The sequence below is a fragment of the Salmo salar genome, chromosome 09, assembly GCF_965601325.2.
Source record: "Salmo salar chromosome 09, fSalSal1, whole genome shotgun sequence".
Classification (NCBI taxonomy): Eukaryota; Metazoa; Chordata; class Actinopteri; order Salmoniformes; family Salmonidae; genus Salmo; species Salmo salar.
In genome coordinates this window covers 40,869,179-40,883,704 of record NC_138299.1, presented here as the reverse complement: position 1 = coordinate 40,883,704, position 14,526 = coordinate 40,869,179, and the positions used below count along the sequence as shown (strand labels likewise).

The 14,526-nt window shown below is 44.4% G+C and overlaps 1 protein-coding gene across 2 annotated transcripts in view; it reads left to right on the top strand.

The window, feature by feature from the left end:
- The first annotated feature begins 12,232 nt into the window (after positions 1–12,232).
- LOC106611317 (metabotropic glutamate receptor 1) overlaps positions 12,233–14,526 on the top strand; it is a 47,890-nt gene continuing 45,596 nt past the window's right edge. The window contains exons 1-2 of one of the 2 annotated variants that reach the window (XM_014211372.3): positions 12,233–12,419; positions 13,265–14,115. In XM_014211372.3, coding sequence (XP_014066847.1) covers positions 13,386–14,115 — 730 coding nt within the window. In that variant the 5' untranslated portion in view covers positions 12,233–12,419; positions 13,265–13,385. The remainder of the gene's footprint in view (positions 12,420–13,264; positions 14,116–14,526) is intronic. The other variant, XM_045723669.2, reaches the window with a different exon arrangement.

The window sequence follows — 14,526 nt, the reverse complement described above, 5'->3', positions numbered from 1 at the left end:
TATATGAAGTCAGCGTAGAGTATATGAAGTCAGCGTAGAGTATATGAAGTCAGCGTAGAGTATATGAAGTCAGCGAAGAGTACATAAAGTCAGAGTACATAAAGTCGGAGTAGAGTACATAAAGTCGGAGTAGAGTACATAAAGTCGGAGTAGAGTGTATATAAAGTCAGAGTAGAGTATATAAAGTTTGAGTAGAGTACGCTGACTTTATATACTCTACGCTGACTTTATACAGTGAGGGAAAAAAGTATTTGATCCCCTGCTGATTTTGTATGTTTGCCCACTGACAAAGAAATGATCAGTCTATAATTTTAATGGTAGGTTTATTTGAACAGTGAGAGACAGAATAACAACAAAACAATCCAGAAAAACGCATGACAAAAATGTTAGAAATTGATTTGCATTTTAATGAGGGAAATAAGTATTTGACCCCCTCTCAATCAGAAAGATTTCTGGCTCCCAGGTGTCTTTTATACAGGTAACGAGCTGAGATTAGGATCACACTCTTAAAGGGAGTGCTCCTAATCTCAGCTTGTTACCTGTATAAAAGACACCTGTCCACAGAAGCAATCAATCAATCAGATTCCAAACTCTCCTCCATGGCCAAGACCAAAGAGCTCTCCAAGGATGTCAGGGACAAGATTGTAGACCTACACAAGGCTGGAATGGGCTAAAAGACCATCGCCAAGCAGCTTGGTGAGAAGGTGACAACAGTTGGTGTGATTATTCGCAAATGGAAGAAACACAAAAGAACTGTCAATCTCCCTCGGCCTGGGGCTCAATGCAAGATCTCACCACGTGGAGTTGCAATGATCATGAGAACGGTGAGGAATCAGCCCAGAACTACACGGGAGGATCTTGTCAATGATTTCAAGGCAACTGGGACCATAGTCACCAAGAAAACAATTGGTAACGCACTATGCCGTGAAGGACTGAAATCCTGCAACAACCGCAAGGTCCCCCTGCTCAAGAAAGCACATATACATGCCCGTCTGAAGTTTGCCAATGAACATCTGAATGATTCAGAGGACAACTGGTGAAAGTGTTGTGGTTAGATGAGACCAAAATGGAGCTCTTTGGCATAACTCAACTCGCCGTATTTGGAGGAGGAGGAATGCTGCCTATGACCCCAAGAACACCATCCCCACCGTCAAACATGGAGGTGGAAACATTATGCTTTGGGGGTGTTTTTCTGCTAATGGGACAGGACAACTTCACCGCATCAAAGGGACGATGGACGGGGCCATGTACCGTCAAATCTTGGGTGAGGACCTCCATCCCTCAGCCAGGGCATTGAAAATGGGTCGTGGGTGGGTATTTCAGCAAGACAATGACCCAAAACACACGGCCAAGGAAACAAAGGAGTGGCTCAAGAAGAAGCACATTAAGGTCCTGGAGTGGCCTAGCCAGTCTCCAGACCTTAATCCCATAGAAAATATGTGGAGGGAGCTGAAGGTTCGAATTGCCAAACGTCAGCCTCAAAACCTCAATGACTTGGAGAAGATCTGCAAAGAGGAGTGGGATAAAATCCCTCCTGAGATGTGTGCAAACCTGGTGGCCAACTACAAGAAACATCTGACCTCTGTGATTGCCAACAAGGGTTTTGCCACCAAATACTAAGTCATGTTTTGCAGAGGGGTCAAATACTTATTAAAATGCAAATCAATTTATAACATTTTTGACATGCGTTTTTCTGGATTTTTTTGTTGTTATTCTGTCTCTCACTGTTCAAATAAACCTACCATTAAAATTATAGACTGATCATTTCTTTGTCAGTGGGCAAACGTACAAAATCAGCAGGGGATCAAATACTTTTTTCCCTCACTGTATAGAGTATATAAAGTCAGCATAGAGTATATATATTCAAACTGCACACCTTAATTGCCTCCACTCCTGGCTGATGACACAGCTGCACTCTTTTTCTTCTCTAGTCAGTCCAGTCACTCCACTGGGCAGGTCCTTTCCAGATGCCTGTTCTCCACTGGGCCAGTCCGGTCCAGAGGCCTCTACTCCACTGGGCAGGTCCTATCCAGATGCCTGTCTCCACTGGGCCAGTCTGGTCCAGAGGCCTCTACTCCACTGGGCAGGTCCTATCCAGATGCCTGTCTCCACTGGGCCAGTCCGGTCCAGAGGCCTCTACTCCACTGGGCAGGTCCTATCCAGATGCCTGTCTCCACTGGGCCAGTCCGGTCCAGAGGCCTCTACTCCACTAGGCAGATCCTATCCAGATGCCTGTTCTCCACTGGGCCGGTCCTATCCAGAGGCCTACAATCCATTAGGCCAGTCCTATCCAGATGCCTGTCTCCACTAGGCCAGTCCTATCCAGAGGCCTGTTCTCCACTAGGCCAGTCCTATCCAGTGGCCTCCACTCCAGTTCTCCTTTACTACTACTACTACTACTCTCGTCACTGCTCATCGCTGCTGCTGGTCAAACTGAGGGTGAAGCCCCTCTCGTCAAAACATGGGGGATTAGCCCGAGGCTAAAATCCCCAATCAGAGACTTCCAGACGTGAGCCAAGTCAGAGAGGGGCAGCACAGTGAGGGAGAGGGAGGTGGAGGAGGAGTTGTTTGTCGAGGAGGTACCAGGGAGCTGGGACTCCTCTCCTAGTCCTAAATCTGAGCTGAGCTGGATCAGCTTGTTTCACAGTCCCCTGGATGGTCAAGAGAAGAGAACCTGTTGGGAATTGGTGGCCAGTTGCAAGGAGGGAGCTGGTTGAAATTTGTTCGCCGGTGAAGAGAAGAGTATCTGGTCATCCTCTTCTTGGAGTAGAGACTCGTTCCTGCGGTCCTTGTGCATGTTCCAGTTCAGCTTATTTTTGGCCTCCTCATCCACCCTCAGCAATGGGGCACGCTTCCTTCTGTTGCTCATTATGACAGCCATAGGAGAGGGTAAAATGATGTCAGGATAGTCACACATAGGTGCTCAAGTACATTCATGACGTCATGAAGGTGATTGAGCGAGTGAGTCCGTGTGCACCCGTCAATTAACAGCTCCAGTGAAGACCATTGAGCTATAATAAGAACGGTGAAGACAGTCTCCGGTGTTGCTTTGCTAGCTACCTAGCTATGTTTATTGTTTTATTAAAGCCAGCTAAGCTTAACAAAGAAGATGGCGAGGTACAGATTTGGACTCTGCTCTATTTGCTGGGGAAGGAAGCTGATCAAGTTTTTCAAGACATTCACATTTTCAGTGGAGGAGAATCAGAACGATTATGAGACTGTTATGGGGATAAACTGGACAATCATTTTGTACCCAAAGTAAACACTAATGATGAAAGAGCCCGCTTTCTTTCATCAGCGTGCCCAAAAGCCCAGCTAGCTGATACTGTACGTGTGCTTTCGACACTGCCAAGAACGAAAATATCTGGGCCAAGTTGGCCAAGTTAGATATTAGATAAGGAGTTGTTGCGGAAGCTTCAGCTGGGGAAGCTTCAGCTAACACCTGACTTGACCCTCGACAAAGCGGTAGAGCTTGTGAGGCAGTCAGAGCAAGGGGTATATTAGCGAATAAGGGGCTAATGCTAACAGTGCACAGTTCGGTGAAGTATCATACAAACGCTCGTCTCACAATGAGAAACAGAGACACAGAAATGGGCATTTGGACAAAGCAAAGGGCCCAAAGCAAAAGGACACAATGTGAACATGACAGGATGCAAATGCTTCAGATGTGGTAAGGCACATGCTAAAGAGGACAGATGTGCTGCCAGGAATGCAGAATTCCGCAACTGTAGGAAGCTGGGACATGCCGCAGTCGTTTTTTTGCCCCTGTGTGGTCAACGGGGGTGGACTGAACTGTATGGGTCACTTTACAACTAGTACTATTTGGAAAGAAAAGCAGGATAGCTTCAAAGTGTATGTGATAAAGGGACCATCTGGTGGGCTGTAATGTAACTGCTGTTGCAGTGAGCTTGGTGAAGAGAATAGAAGAGATTCAAAGCACTGAGCAGGTTGAATATATGACCAATCAAAATAAGCCTGAAAGATGATGCAGTGCCCTACAGTGTAAACACAGCCCTATGTGTGCCAATGCCCATGCTCCCTAAGGCGAAAAAGGAGCTTGACCGCATGGTGGCGAGTGGTGTGATCAGGGAGCCTACACAGTGGTGTGGTCCTATGGTTCTGGTACCCAAGAGAAACAAAGACCAGCCTGAGGGTATGTGCTGATTTGAGAAGATTCAACAAATCAGTGAAAAGGGAGAAATACCTTCTACCCACTGTTCCCCGGGCTCCGAAGATGTGGATGTTGACTAAGGCAGCCCCCCGCACCTCTCTGATTCAGAGAGGTTAAATGCGGAAGACACATTTCAGTTGAATGCATTCAGTTGTACAACTGACTAGGTATCCCCCTTTCCCTTACCCTTTCTACTCACCATTCTACCCACCCTAGACCATATGCTGCCAAAATTGGCTGGTGCCAAGGTGTTTTCTCTTTTAGATGTTGTAAGTGGCTTCTGGCAGATTCGACTAGTACCAAGCATACCACGTTCATAACACCTTTTGGAAGGTACTATTTCATTTGGAATCAGTAGTGCCCCAGAAATCTTCCAGCGCGAGATGACAGAGCTCCTGAGGACCAAGAAGGCATGGCCATTTACATGGATGATATCCTTATCCTCTCAGAGGATCATCAGGGGGAGACTCCTATGCACACTGGAGAAAGCAGGTTTGAAGCTCAACCCAGACAAAATGTATACTGCGTCAGAAACGGCTCAACTACTTAGGACACTGCATCGACGAGAATGGCATTTGTCCAGATGAGGTCCAAGATCCAGGCTGTCACCCAGCTGGAGCCATCAAGTAATGTGACTGATCTGAGGAGGATCCTGGGTATGGTACACTGCCTAGGCATGTACCTACCAGGTCTAGCTGATGCCACCAAACCACTCAACGACCTGCTCAAGAGTGATGCTACATGGACATGGAGTGCAGTGCTGTGCAGGAGGGGGCCTTTAGGAAGGTAAAGCAACTCGTCACAGAGTCCCCTGTAGTGGCATTCTATGACACGAAAAAACGTACCATAGTCCGTACAGACGGCAATAGTTATGGGTAAGGTGGGGTCCTTCTACAGAAACATGATGGACAGTTAAAGCCAGTAGCTTATTGCTCCAGGACTCTCACAGATGCAGAGAAGTGCTATGCACAGATAGAAAAGGATTGTCTCGCAGCAGTCTGGGCATGTGAGAAGTTTACCAGATATCAGTATGGCCAAGATGCAGTCACACTGCAGAGTGATCACAAACCCTGCATTCCACTGATCAACTACAAGACTTTGACTTAGTTCCTTTGAGGTGCAAGAGACTGTTAATGTGCATGATGCCTTATAACGCTACAGCGGAGTATGTTCTGGGGAAACCGCTTGTTATAGCAGACACCCTTTCCAGACATCCCCAGGCAGCTGTTACATGAGAGATCGCAGAGCTGACCAGTGAAACCGAGGCCTATGAGGATGCAGTTTGTGTAACCGATGTGAAATGGCTAGTTAGTTAGCGGTGGTGCGCGCTAATAGCGTTTCAATCGGGTGACGTCACTCGCTCTGAGACCTGAAGTAGTTGTTCCCCTTGCTCTGCAAGGGCCACGGCTTTTGTGGCGTGATGGGTAACGATGCTTTGTGGGGTGTCAGTTGTTGATGTGCGCAGAGGGTCCCTGGTTCAAGCCCAGGTTGGGGCGAGGAGAGGGACGGAAGCTAAACTGTTACATTTGTACAGCAAGGCCTATCTCACCCACCAAGCTTGATGTGGTCAAGAAGCAGACACAACAGGCTGCAGATGGTGAAACACTATGTGACAGTAAGCAACAAAAGTGCCAGACAAGGTAAAAGCCTACTACACCTCCCAACAGCACCTCACAGGGAATAGTGGTGTATGGAAATAGAAGTAGTGCCACAAGACATGAGAACTGAGATGTTAAAGACACGACGGCCATCAGGGCATTGTGAAGCGCCGGGAGTGAGCTAGAGGTAGTATGTGCTGGCCTGGAATAAGTAAAAATATCCAGGAAATAGTCAGTACATACAAAGGAATAAGTAAAAATATCCAGGAAATAGTCAGTACATGCAAAGGAGTCTAAACCAACTTGTCGGCGGGAACCTCTGATCACCACTCCGCTCCCCAGTCACCCATGGGAAAGAGTAGCAGCTGATATGTGTGAACTCAACAAGCTAAACTACTTGGTAGTTGGGGAGTATTTTTCTAGATACAGTGCCTTCAGAAATTATTCAGACCCCTTGACTTTTTCCACATTTTGTTACGTTAAAGCCTTGTTCTAAAATGGATAAAATAAAAACAATTTCTCATCAATCTACACACAATACCCCATAATGACAAAGCGTAAAAAAGGTTAGCACATTTTCTGTGCACATTTATTACAAATAAAAAACGGAAAAACCTTATTCACATAAGTATTCAGACCCTTTGCTATGAAAATTGAGCTCAGGTGCATCCTGTTTCCATTGATCATCCTTGAGATGTTTCTACAACTTGATTGGAGACCACCTGTGGTAAATTCAATTGATTGGACATGTTTTGGAAAGGCACACACCTGTCTATATAAGGTCCTACAGTTGACAGTGCATGTGAGTGAGTGGCTAACCAGTTAACGCTACCCTATATACATTATCGTGTTCTGTCTGACTCTAACCAGTCAACGCTGCCCTTTACATTATCGTGTTCTGTATGACTCTAACCAGTCAACGCTGCCCTATACATTATCGTGTTCTGTATGACTCTAACCAGTCAACGCTGCATTATACATTATCGTGTTCTGTATGACTCTAACCAGTCAACGCTGCCCTATACATTATCGTGTTCTGTCTGACTCTAACCAGTCAACACTGCCCTATACATTATCGTGTTCTGTCTGACTCTAACCAGTCAACGCTGCATTATACATTATCGTGTTCTGTATGACTCTAACCAGTCAACGCTGCCCTATACATTATCGTGTTCTGTATGACTCTAATCAGTCAACGCTGCATTATACATTATCGTGTTCTGTATAATTCTAACCAGTCAACGCTGCCCTATACATTATCGTGTTCTATATGACTCTAATCAGTCAACGCTGCATTATACATTATCGTGTTCTGTATGACTCTAATCAGTCAACGCTGCATTATACATTATCGTGTTCTGTATGACTCTAACCAGTCAACGCTGCATTATACAGTATCGTATAAGGACATCTCCCGTCTGGATTACTGCAACTCGCTGTTGGCTGGGCTCCCTGCCTGTGCCATTAAACCCCTACAACTCATCCAGAACGCCGCAGCCCGTCTGGTGTTCAACCTTCCCAAATTCTCTCACGTCACCCCGCTCCTCCGATCTCTCCACTGGCTTCCAGTTGAAGCTCGCATCCGCTACAAGACCATGGTGCTTGCCTACGGAGCTGTGAGGGGAACGGCACCTCCGTACCTTCAGGCTCTGATCAGGCCCTACACCCAAACAAGGGCACTGCGTTCATCTACCTCTGGCCTGCTCGCCTCCCTACCTCTGAGGAAGCACAGTTCCCACTCTGCCCAGTCAAAACTGTTCGCTGCTCTGGCACCCCAATGGTGGAACAAGCTCCCTCACGACGCCAGGACAGCGGAGTCAATCACCACCTTCCGGAGACACCTGAAACCCCACCTCTTTAAGGAATACCTGGGATAGGATAAATAATCCTTCTAACCCCCCCCCCTAAAAGATTTAGATGCACTATTGAAAAGTGGTTGTTCCACTGGATATCATAAGGTGAATGCACCAATTTGTAAGTCGCTCTGGATAAGAGCGTCTGCTAAATGACTTAAATGTAAATGTAAAAATGTCAGAGCAAAAACCAAGCCATGAGGTCGAAGGAATTATCCATAGAGCTCTGAGACAGGATTGTGTCGAGGCACAGATCTTGGAAAGGGTACCAAAAATGTTCTGCATCATTGAAGGTCCCCAAGAACACAGTGGTCTCCGTCATTCTTAAATGGAAGAAGTTTGGAACCACCAAGACTCCTCCTAGAGCTGGCCGCCCGGCCAAACTGAGCAATCAGGGGAGAAGGGCCTTGTACAGGGAGGTGACCAAGAACCCAATTGTTGCACTGACAGAGCTCCAGAGTTCCTCTTTGGAGATGGGAGAACCTTCCAGAAGGACAACCATTTCTGCAGCACTCCACCAATCAGGCCTTTATGGTAGAGTGGCCAGACAGAAGCCACTCCTCACTAAAAGGCAAATGACAGCCCGCTTGGAGTTTGCCAAAAGGCACCTAAAGGACTTTTAGACCATGAGAAACAAGATTCTCTGGTCTGATGAAACCAAGATTGAACTCCTTGCCTGAATGTCAAGCATCACATCTGGAGGAAACCTGGCACCATCCCTATGGTGAAGCATGGTGGTGGCAGCATAATGCTGTGGGGATGCTTTTCAGTGGCAGGGACTGGGAGACTAGTCACTATTGAGGGTAAAATGAACAGAGCAAAGTACAGAGAGATGAAATCCGGCTCAGGACCTCAGACTGGGATGGAGGTTCAACTTCCAACAGGACAACGACCCTAAGCACACAGCCAAGACAACGCAGAAGTGGCTTCATGACGAGTCTCTGAATGTCCTTGAGTGGCCCAGCCAGAGCCTGGACTTGAACCTGATCAAACATCTCCAGAGAGACCAGAAAATAGCTGTGCAGCAACGCTCCCCATCCAACCTGACAGAGCTTGAGAGGATCTGCAGAGAAGAATGGGATAAACTCCCAAATATAGGTGTGCCAAGCTTTCAGCGTCATACCCAAGAAGACTTGAGGCTGTAATCGGTGCCAAAGGTGCTTCAACAAAGTACTGAGTAAAGGGTCTGAATACTTATGTAAATGTCAAATTTCCGTTTTTTTCAACAAAAAAAAAAACTGTTTGCTTTGTCATCATGGGGTATTGTGTGTATATTGATGAGGAAAAAAAACTATTACATCCATTTTAGAATAAGGCTGTAACATAATAAAATGTGAAAAAAGTCAAGGGGTCTGAATACTTTCCGAATGCACTGTATATATAAATAGCTTACCTCAAACACATGTCAGGATAAACTACTAGAGCTAAACTGAAGAACATCTTCCCCAGGTGGGGATGCCTTAATGTGCTAATTACAGACAATGCTCCCCAGTTGTCAGGTAGATCTTTCACACAATTCTCGAAGGACTATGATTTCAGACACATTACCACCAGCCCTCACTACGCCCAAGCAAATGGTGAGGCAGAGCGAGCCGTGCAGAGAGCCAAAACGATCTTGAAGCAGGCTGACCCATTCTGAGCTCTCATGACCTACAGAGCAACGTCACTGCACAGCACAGGTGTGAGCCCAGCACAGCTCATGCTTGGCAGACAGCTCCACACCACAGTTCCCAGCCTGGAGGTTAACCTACAACTGGCATGACCAGACCTCCCAGCAGGTGAGACATGTTGACAAGAGAGCAAAGCCAAGGTACAGTCATGTCAACAACAACAGGTACAACTTCAGAGCCCTTCCAGAACTCCGGCCCGGAGTAAACGTCGCCGTGAAGCTGGATGACGAACGATGCCTGGACAAAGGTGGCTTCAGTGCTTCAACAGTGTGACACACCCAGGTCATACTTGGTCCAGACAGACAAGGAAGTGCTGCGCAGGAATCCACGCCACCTAAAACCCCTCCACAGTGCTTCAGAGACTTCGCCAAAGGGTAGAGAGGAACACACAGAGCGTGACACGGAGTTGCACTTACCTGTTCCAGATGCCGGCCCACCTCCTGTCTGCACCACAGACTCCAGTGCACATGACTTCTAGTGGCAGAGTTTTCAAACCACCAGACAGATACAGAGACTATGTGCAGTAGTTAATGCATCGTCTGCATTATGTGGCAGAATAACCCCACTGCAGCTATGAAGGTGACTGGCAGTTTACCCAGCTCACCTTAGGGTAGAATATAGATAATGTTGAAGAAACAAGAGACTGTTTTAGGAAATGTTCTGTCAACAAAAAAGGAGTTGATGTTTCATGAGTTAACTTTAAAGACAGAAAAGTTTGTTTATGAACTCATATGTTAGGGAGACAAAAGTTTATTACAGAGTGATGGACTATAAACATTCATTCATGTAATGTGATATTTTTAAACATTTTAGAAATACATGTCTTAAAAAACTAAAAGAAAGGGTGATGTGATGGATTGTAACTATTTTATTATAGGGAGCAAGGATATTCATGACCTCATAAAATATGATTGGGCAAGTGAGTCCGCATGCACCCAGTGAAGGCAGTGAAGGCAGTCTCCGGGGTTATGTTGCTAGCTATGTTTTGTTTCATTAAAATTATATTCGCCTCCGAATTCTTCATATAAAGCATAACACTAGAATGATGAGGAAAGAATTGCCCACATAAAAGTTTGCACAATTTTTTTTTAGAGGGAACTGACTTATGCAGAACAAATTGTTAACAATGCAGTTACGAAAGGGAAGGTAATCATGACGTGCAGGGATTCTTTTTGTAAACATTGAAAGTCCATGCCAGAGGATCATAAAACCTTGTGGTTTGGCCACTTCGATATCCTGTCGTTCTTCATCCTTCTTGTAAAGCAGTGATGGAATAAGAATCCAATTGCCATACTTAAGTAAAAGTAAAGATACCTTAATAGAAAATTATTCAAGTAAACGTGAAAGTCACCCATTAAAATCCTACTTGAGTAAAAGTCTAGAAGTATTTGGTTTTAAATATATACTTCAGTATCAAAAGTAAATGTAATTGGTGAAATATACTTAAGTATCAAAAGGAAAAGTATAAATCATTTCAAATTCCTTATATTAAGCAAACCAGACGGCACCATTTTCTTGTTTTTTTTTATGTATGCATAGCCAGAGGCACATTCCAACCCTCAGACATCATTAACAAACTAAGCATGTGTTTAGTGAGTCCACCAGATCAGAGGCAGTAGGGATGACCAGGAATGTTCTCTTGATCAGTGTGTGAATTTGACAATTTTCCTGTCCTGCTAAGGATTCAAAATGTAACAAGTACTTTTGGGTGTCAGGGAAAATGTATGGAGTAGAAAGTACATAATTTTCTATAGGAATGTAATGAAGTAAAAATAAAAGTTGTCAAAAATATAAATAGTAAAGTAAAGTACAGATACTCCCAAAAAAACTACTTAAGTAGTACTTTCAAGTATTTTTACTTAAGTACTCCACCACTGGTTGTGAGTAGCTAATTGTCTTCACATATTGACAACTGGTTACTGAATGATTATTGAGCTACTACATGTCAACAATGGTTCTGTAATGTAGAAATCCCATACTGCAACATTTTGTTACATGATGAGCTTGCAACAATGTAAGAGAAACCTACACCAGTATCTGTGGTTGTTAGTGTTACAGTTGCCTTCTTCAAGATACATTATGATTGTTGTCTGGCTAGGATGGCACAGACATCTTGCTAACAAACTTTGAACATTTACTTTTTATTTCTCACCAAGAGTTGGCTCTGTTCCTGCAGACAAAATAATAGACTGGTCCGGATGTTCAAAACCAGTCAAGAATGGACTTTACAGTCTTCTTGTACAGACTGCTCCTTTGCCGCTGCTGTGCACCATGTTTTCATGCAGGCCGGAAATGAGGTGGCGTCATAACCCTAGAATTAGGAATTAGAATACTATTTCATTTATTACGTAATTTAATAGGATCTCTATGGTCACAACAACATTGAACCGGAACCGTCAGGCCACAGCCACTAGGTCGCAGCATTGCTCTCCATTCCTCTGTAGAGAGTCAAAAAGGTGGCTCTTGCTCGCTTGCTTGTCCCTTTCAACTTGTTGCAGTCACATTGCACAAAAAATGCATTAAGATAATTCAGTCAAATGCAACAAATATGTAGGCTAGTGTCGATATGTTGCATATTTGCAGGTATCACTGGTTTAGCCTACTTGGTTACAAGGCTATAGCTACAGATGCCTATAGACTCATTTCATACTTACAATACTTATCTTCTTATTGTAGGCCTGATTCTTCTTATTGTAGGTATGATTATACCTTTTGTTATGAAAAATAAATCAAGCAAACTTGTACATGCAATTAACTATTTTACTGAGCCTACATTACTCCCAGCATATACATTTTAAATGATGGGCGTGTCATTGCAATGTACTGGACGATACTCCGGATAGAGACAATTAACTCCACTCCATACGTTTCTATCTCTCTCTTCGTACTGTCTTTTATCCGGGCCATACAATGCATTCTATGTGACCCGGTTTTAAAGATGCATGCAGTGATCAAGAGGAATCGAAGGGGGCACCCATGCTTCCTTTCAGAAAGATAGAGAGCTAGAGGTTGGGGGAAAAATGAGAAATACTGTATTTGCGCTGCAGAGGCTTATTAAACTTGGTCTCCAAACTGAGAGGTTCAGGAGACGAGGAGATACGCAATGTTCCCGAGGCAGCAGGTGCAGGTATGTACACTATAACGTTACGATATCTAAGGTATTTTAGGCTATAGCGAACGCAAAAGGTACAATATAACATGAATGGGGGAGATTGCCCCTCATGTGAATAGCAATGATGGTAAGCATTGCTTTAGTTATTTGATTACTAGCCTACGGCATTTCATTTACAAATGTCCTGGAAAAAAAGTGAAACACTGTAAAATACCCTATTTTACCTAAACCGTTTGTAGGTGATTATCAATTGGAATATCAATTAGATGTTGACAATCTCGATATATAAATAATAAAATGGTAAATTATATGAGATCTGATTAATTGATCATTTCAGTGGAACATTTACGCAGCATTTTAAGCAGCAATTTATGTAGCTAAACACAATCTCATCGTGGGTGGGCAAATTATTGTGAGCCCAACCGTCAAGTCAGAACCAAGCGCTGTCCAAGGTTACTGAAACCAGCCGCGCAACCCAACCATCGCACAAATCAACTTTTAATCAGCCTCTTGTAGGCGGTTTTTACTGTAGGCTATAGATTATGAGAGGCATTCAACGTCGTTTCTGACTGTACGCAGCTCTGGATAAGAGCGTCTGCTAAATGACTGAAATATATCAAATGGTTATACATTACTGTAGACTATTAGCACTTGAATTATTCAAGATTGAATGTCAGATTGGCTTCTGCAGCAGCCTATAACTATATTTGCCTTTGCTTAATTGCGGAGTTGTGTAGCCTATTAAAAGAGTTGCCAAAGATAGATTGGCAACACATAGCTGTTTATCATCACTTGTTGAAAAACTTGTTGCAAAACTTGTATCACTTGTATCAAACTTAAATGAATATGTCTCTCACCAGCAGGAAAGACATCAGTGAAAGACGGATGGTAAGGAGATGATGGATCTTCAGTTAAACTTGGATCCTCAGCTCTCCCCAATGGCCAAGCGGACATGATTATATCCCCAAGACTGTTGACACCATGTGGAATATGATTTACCTGAATGCTATTAGGTTTTTGTATTTCCTTATTCTACTGTATGATGCGTTTGTCTCCCCCAGTAACATATTTGAGAGGTCGGTGGTTTCTAAAGCTGCTGGGTCCCGCTCGGTGGCCAGAATGGACGGGGACATTATAATCGGTGCACTGTTCTCGGTCCACCACCAACCATCAACAGAGCAGGTAGCGGAGAGGAAATGCGGTGAGGTTCGGGAACAATACGGAATCCAACGAGTAGAAGCGATGTTCCACACCTTGGACAGAATCAACTCAGACCCAAACCTTTTACCCAACATCACTCTGGGGTGCGAGATCAGGGACTCCTGCTGGCACTCCTCAGTGGCTCTTGAGCAGAGTATTGAGTTCATTAGAGACTCTCTCATCTCGATTAGGGATGACGACAACAAAGATGGTACATCCAGACAGTGGTGCATTGATGGGACGCCTGCAAGTCAGCCGCCCACTACCAAGAAACCCATAGCAGGTGTCATTGGACCTGGGTCCAGCTCAGTGGCTATCCAGGTCCAAAACCTCCTGCAGCTGTTTAACATCCCTCAGATAGCGTATTCTGCGACCAGCATAGATCTGAGTGACAAAACGCTCTTCAAGTATTTCCTTAGGGTTGTGCCTTCTGACACTCTCCAAGCCAGAGCCATCTTGGACATTGTGAAACGCTATAACTGGACCTATGTGTCAGCAGTCCATACAGAGGGTAAGACACTTCACTTTCCATGTTAAGTTTCTAGTCCAAGAAGTAATTGGCCTGCATGTTGCCTACTGACCATCAATGCCTATTCAAACACAATTTTGATAAAGTTGTGTTGGGGATTGAACTGTGAATATTCACATTCTAGATATGCATAGTTCTATCCAATTGATTATGATCATTCATAACACAGGAGGATGCTGAGGGGAGAACGGCTCATAATAATCGCGGAGCAAATGGAATGGTATCAAACACATGGAAACCATGTGTTTGATGTATTTGATACCATTCCACTGATTCCGCTCCAGTCATTACCATGATCCCGTCCTCTACAATTAAGGTGCCACCAACCTTCTGTTATTCATATTTCATAATCACAATGGATTTAGGTCAAAAAAGGAGAGGGGTTCAACATCA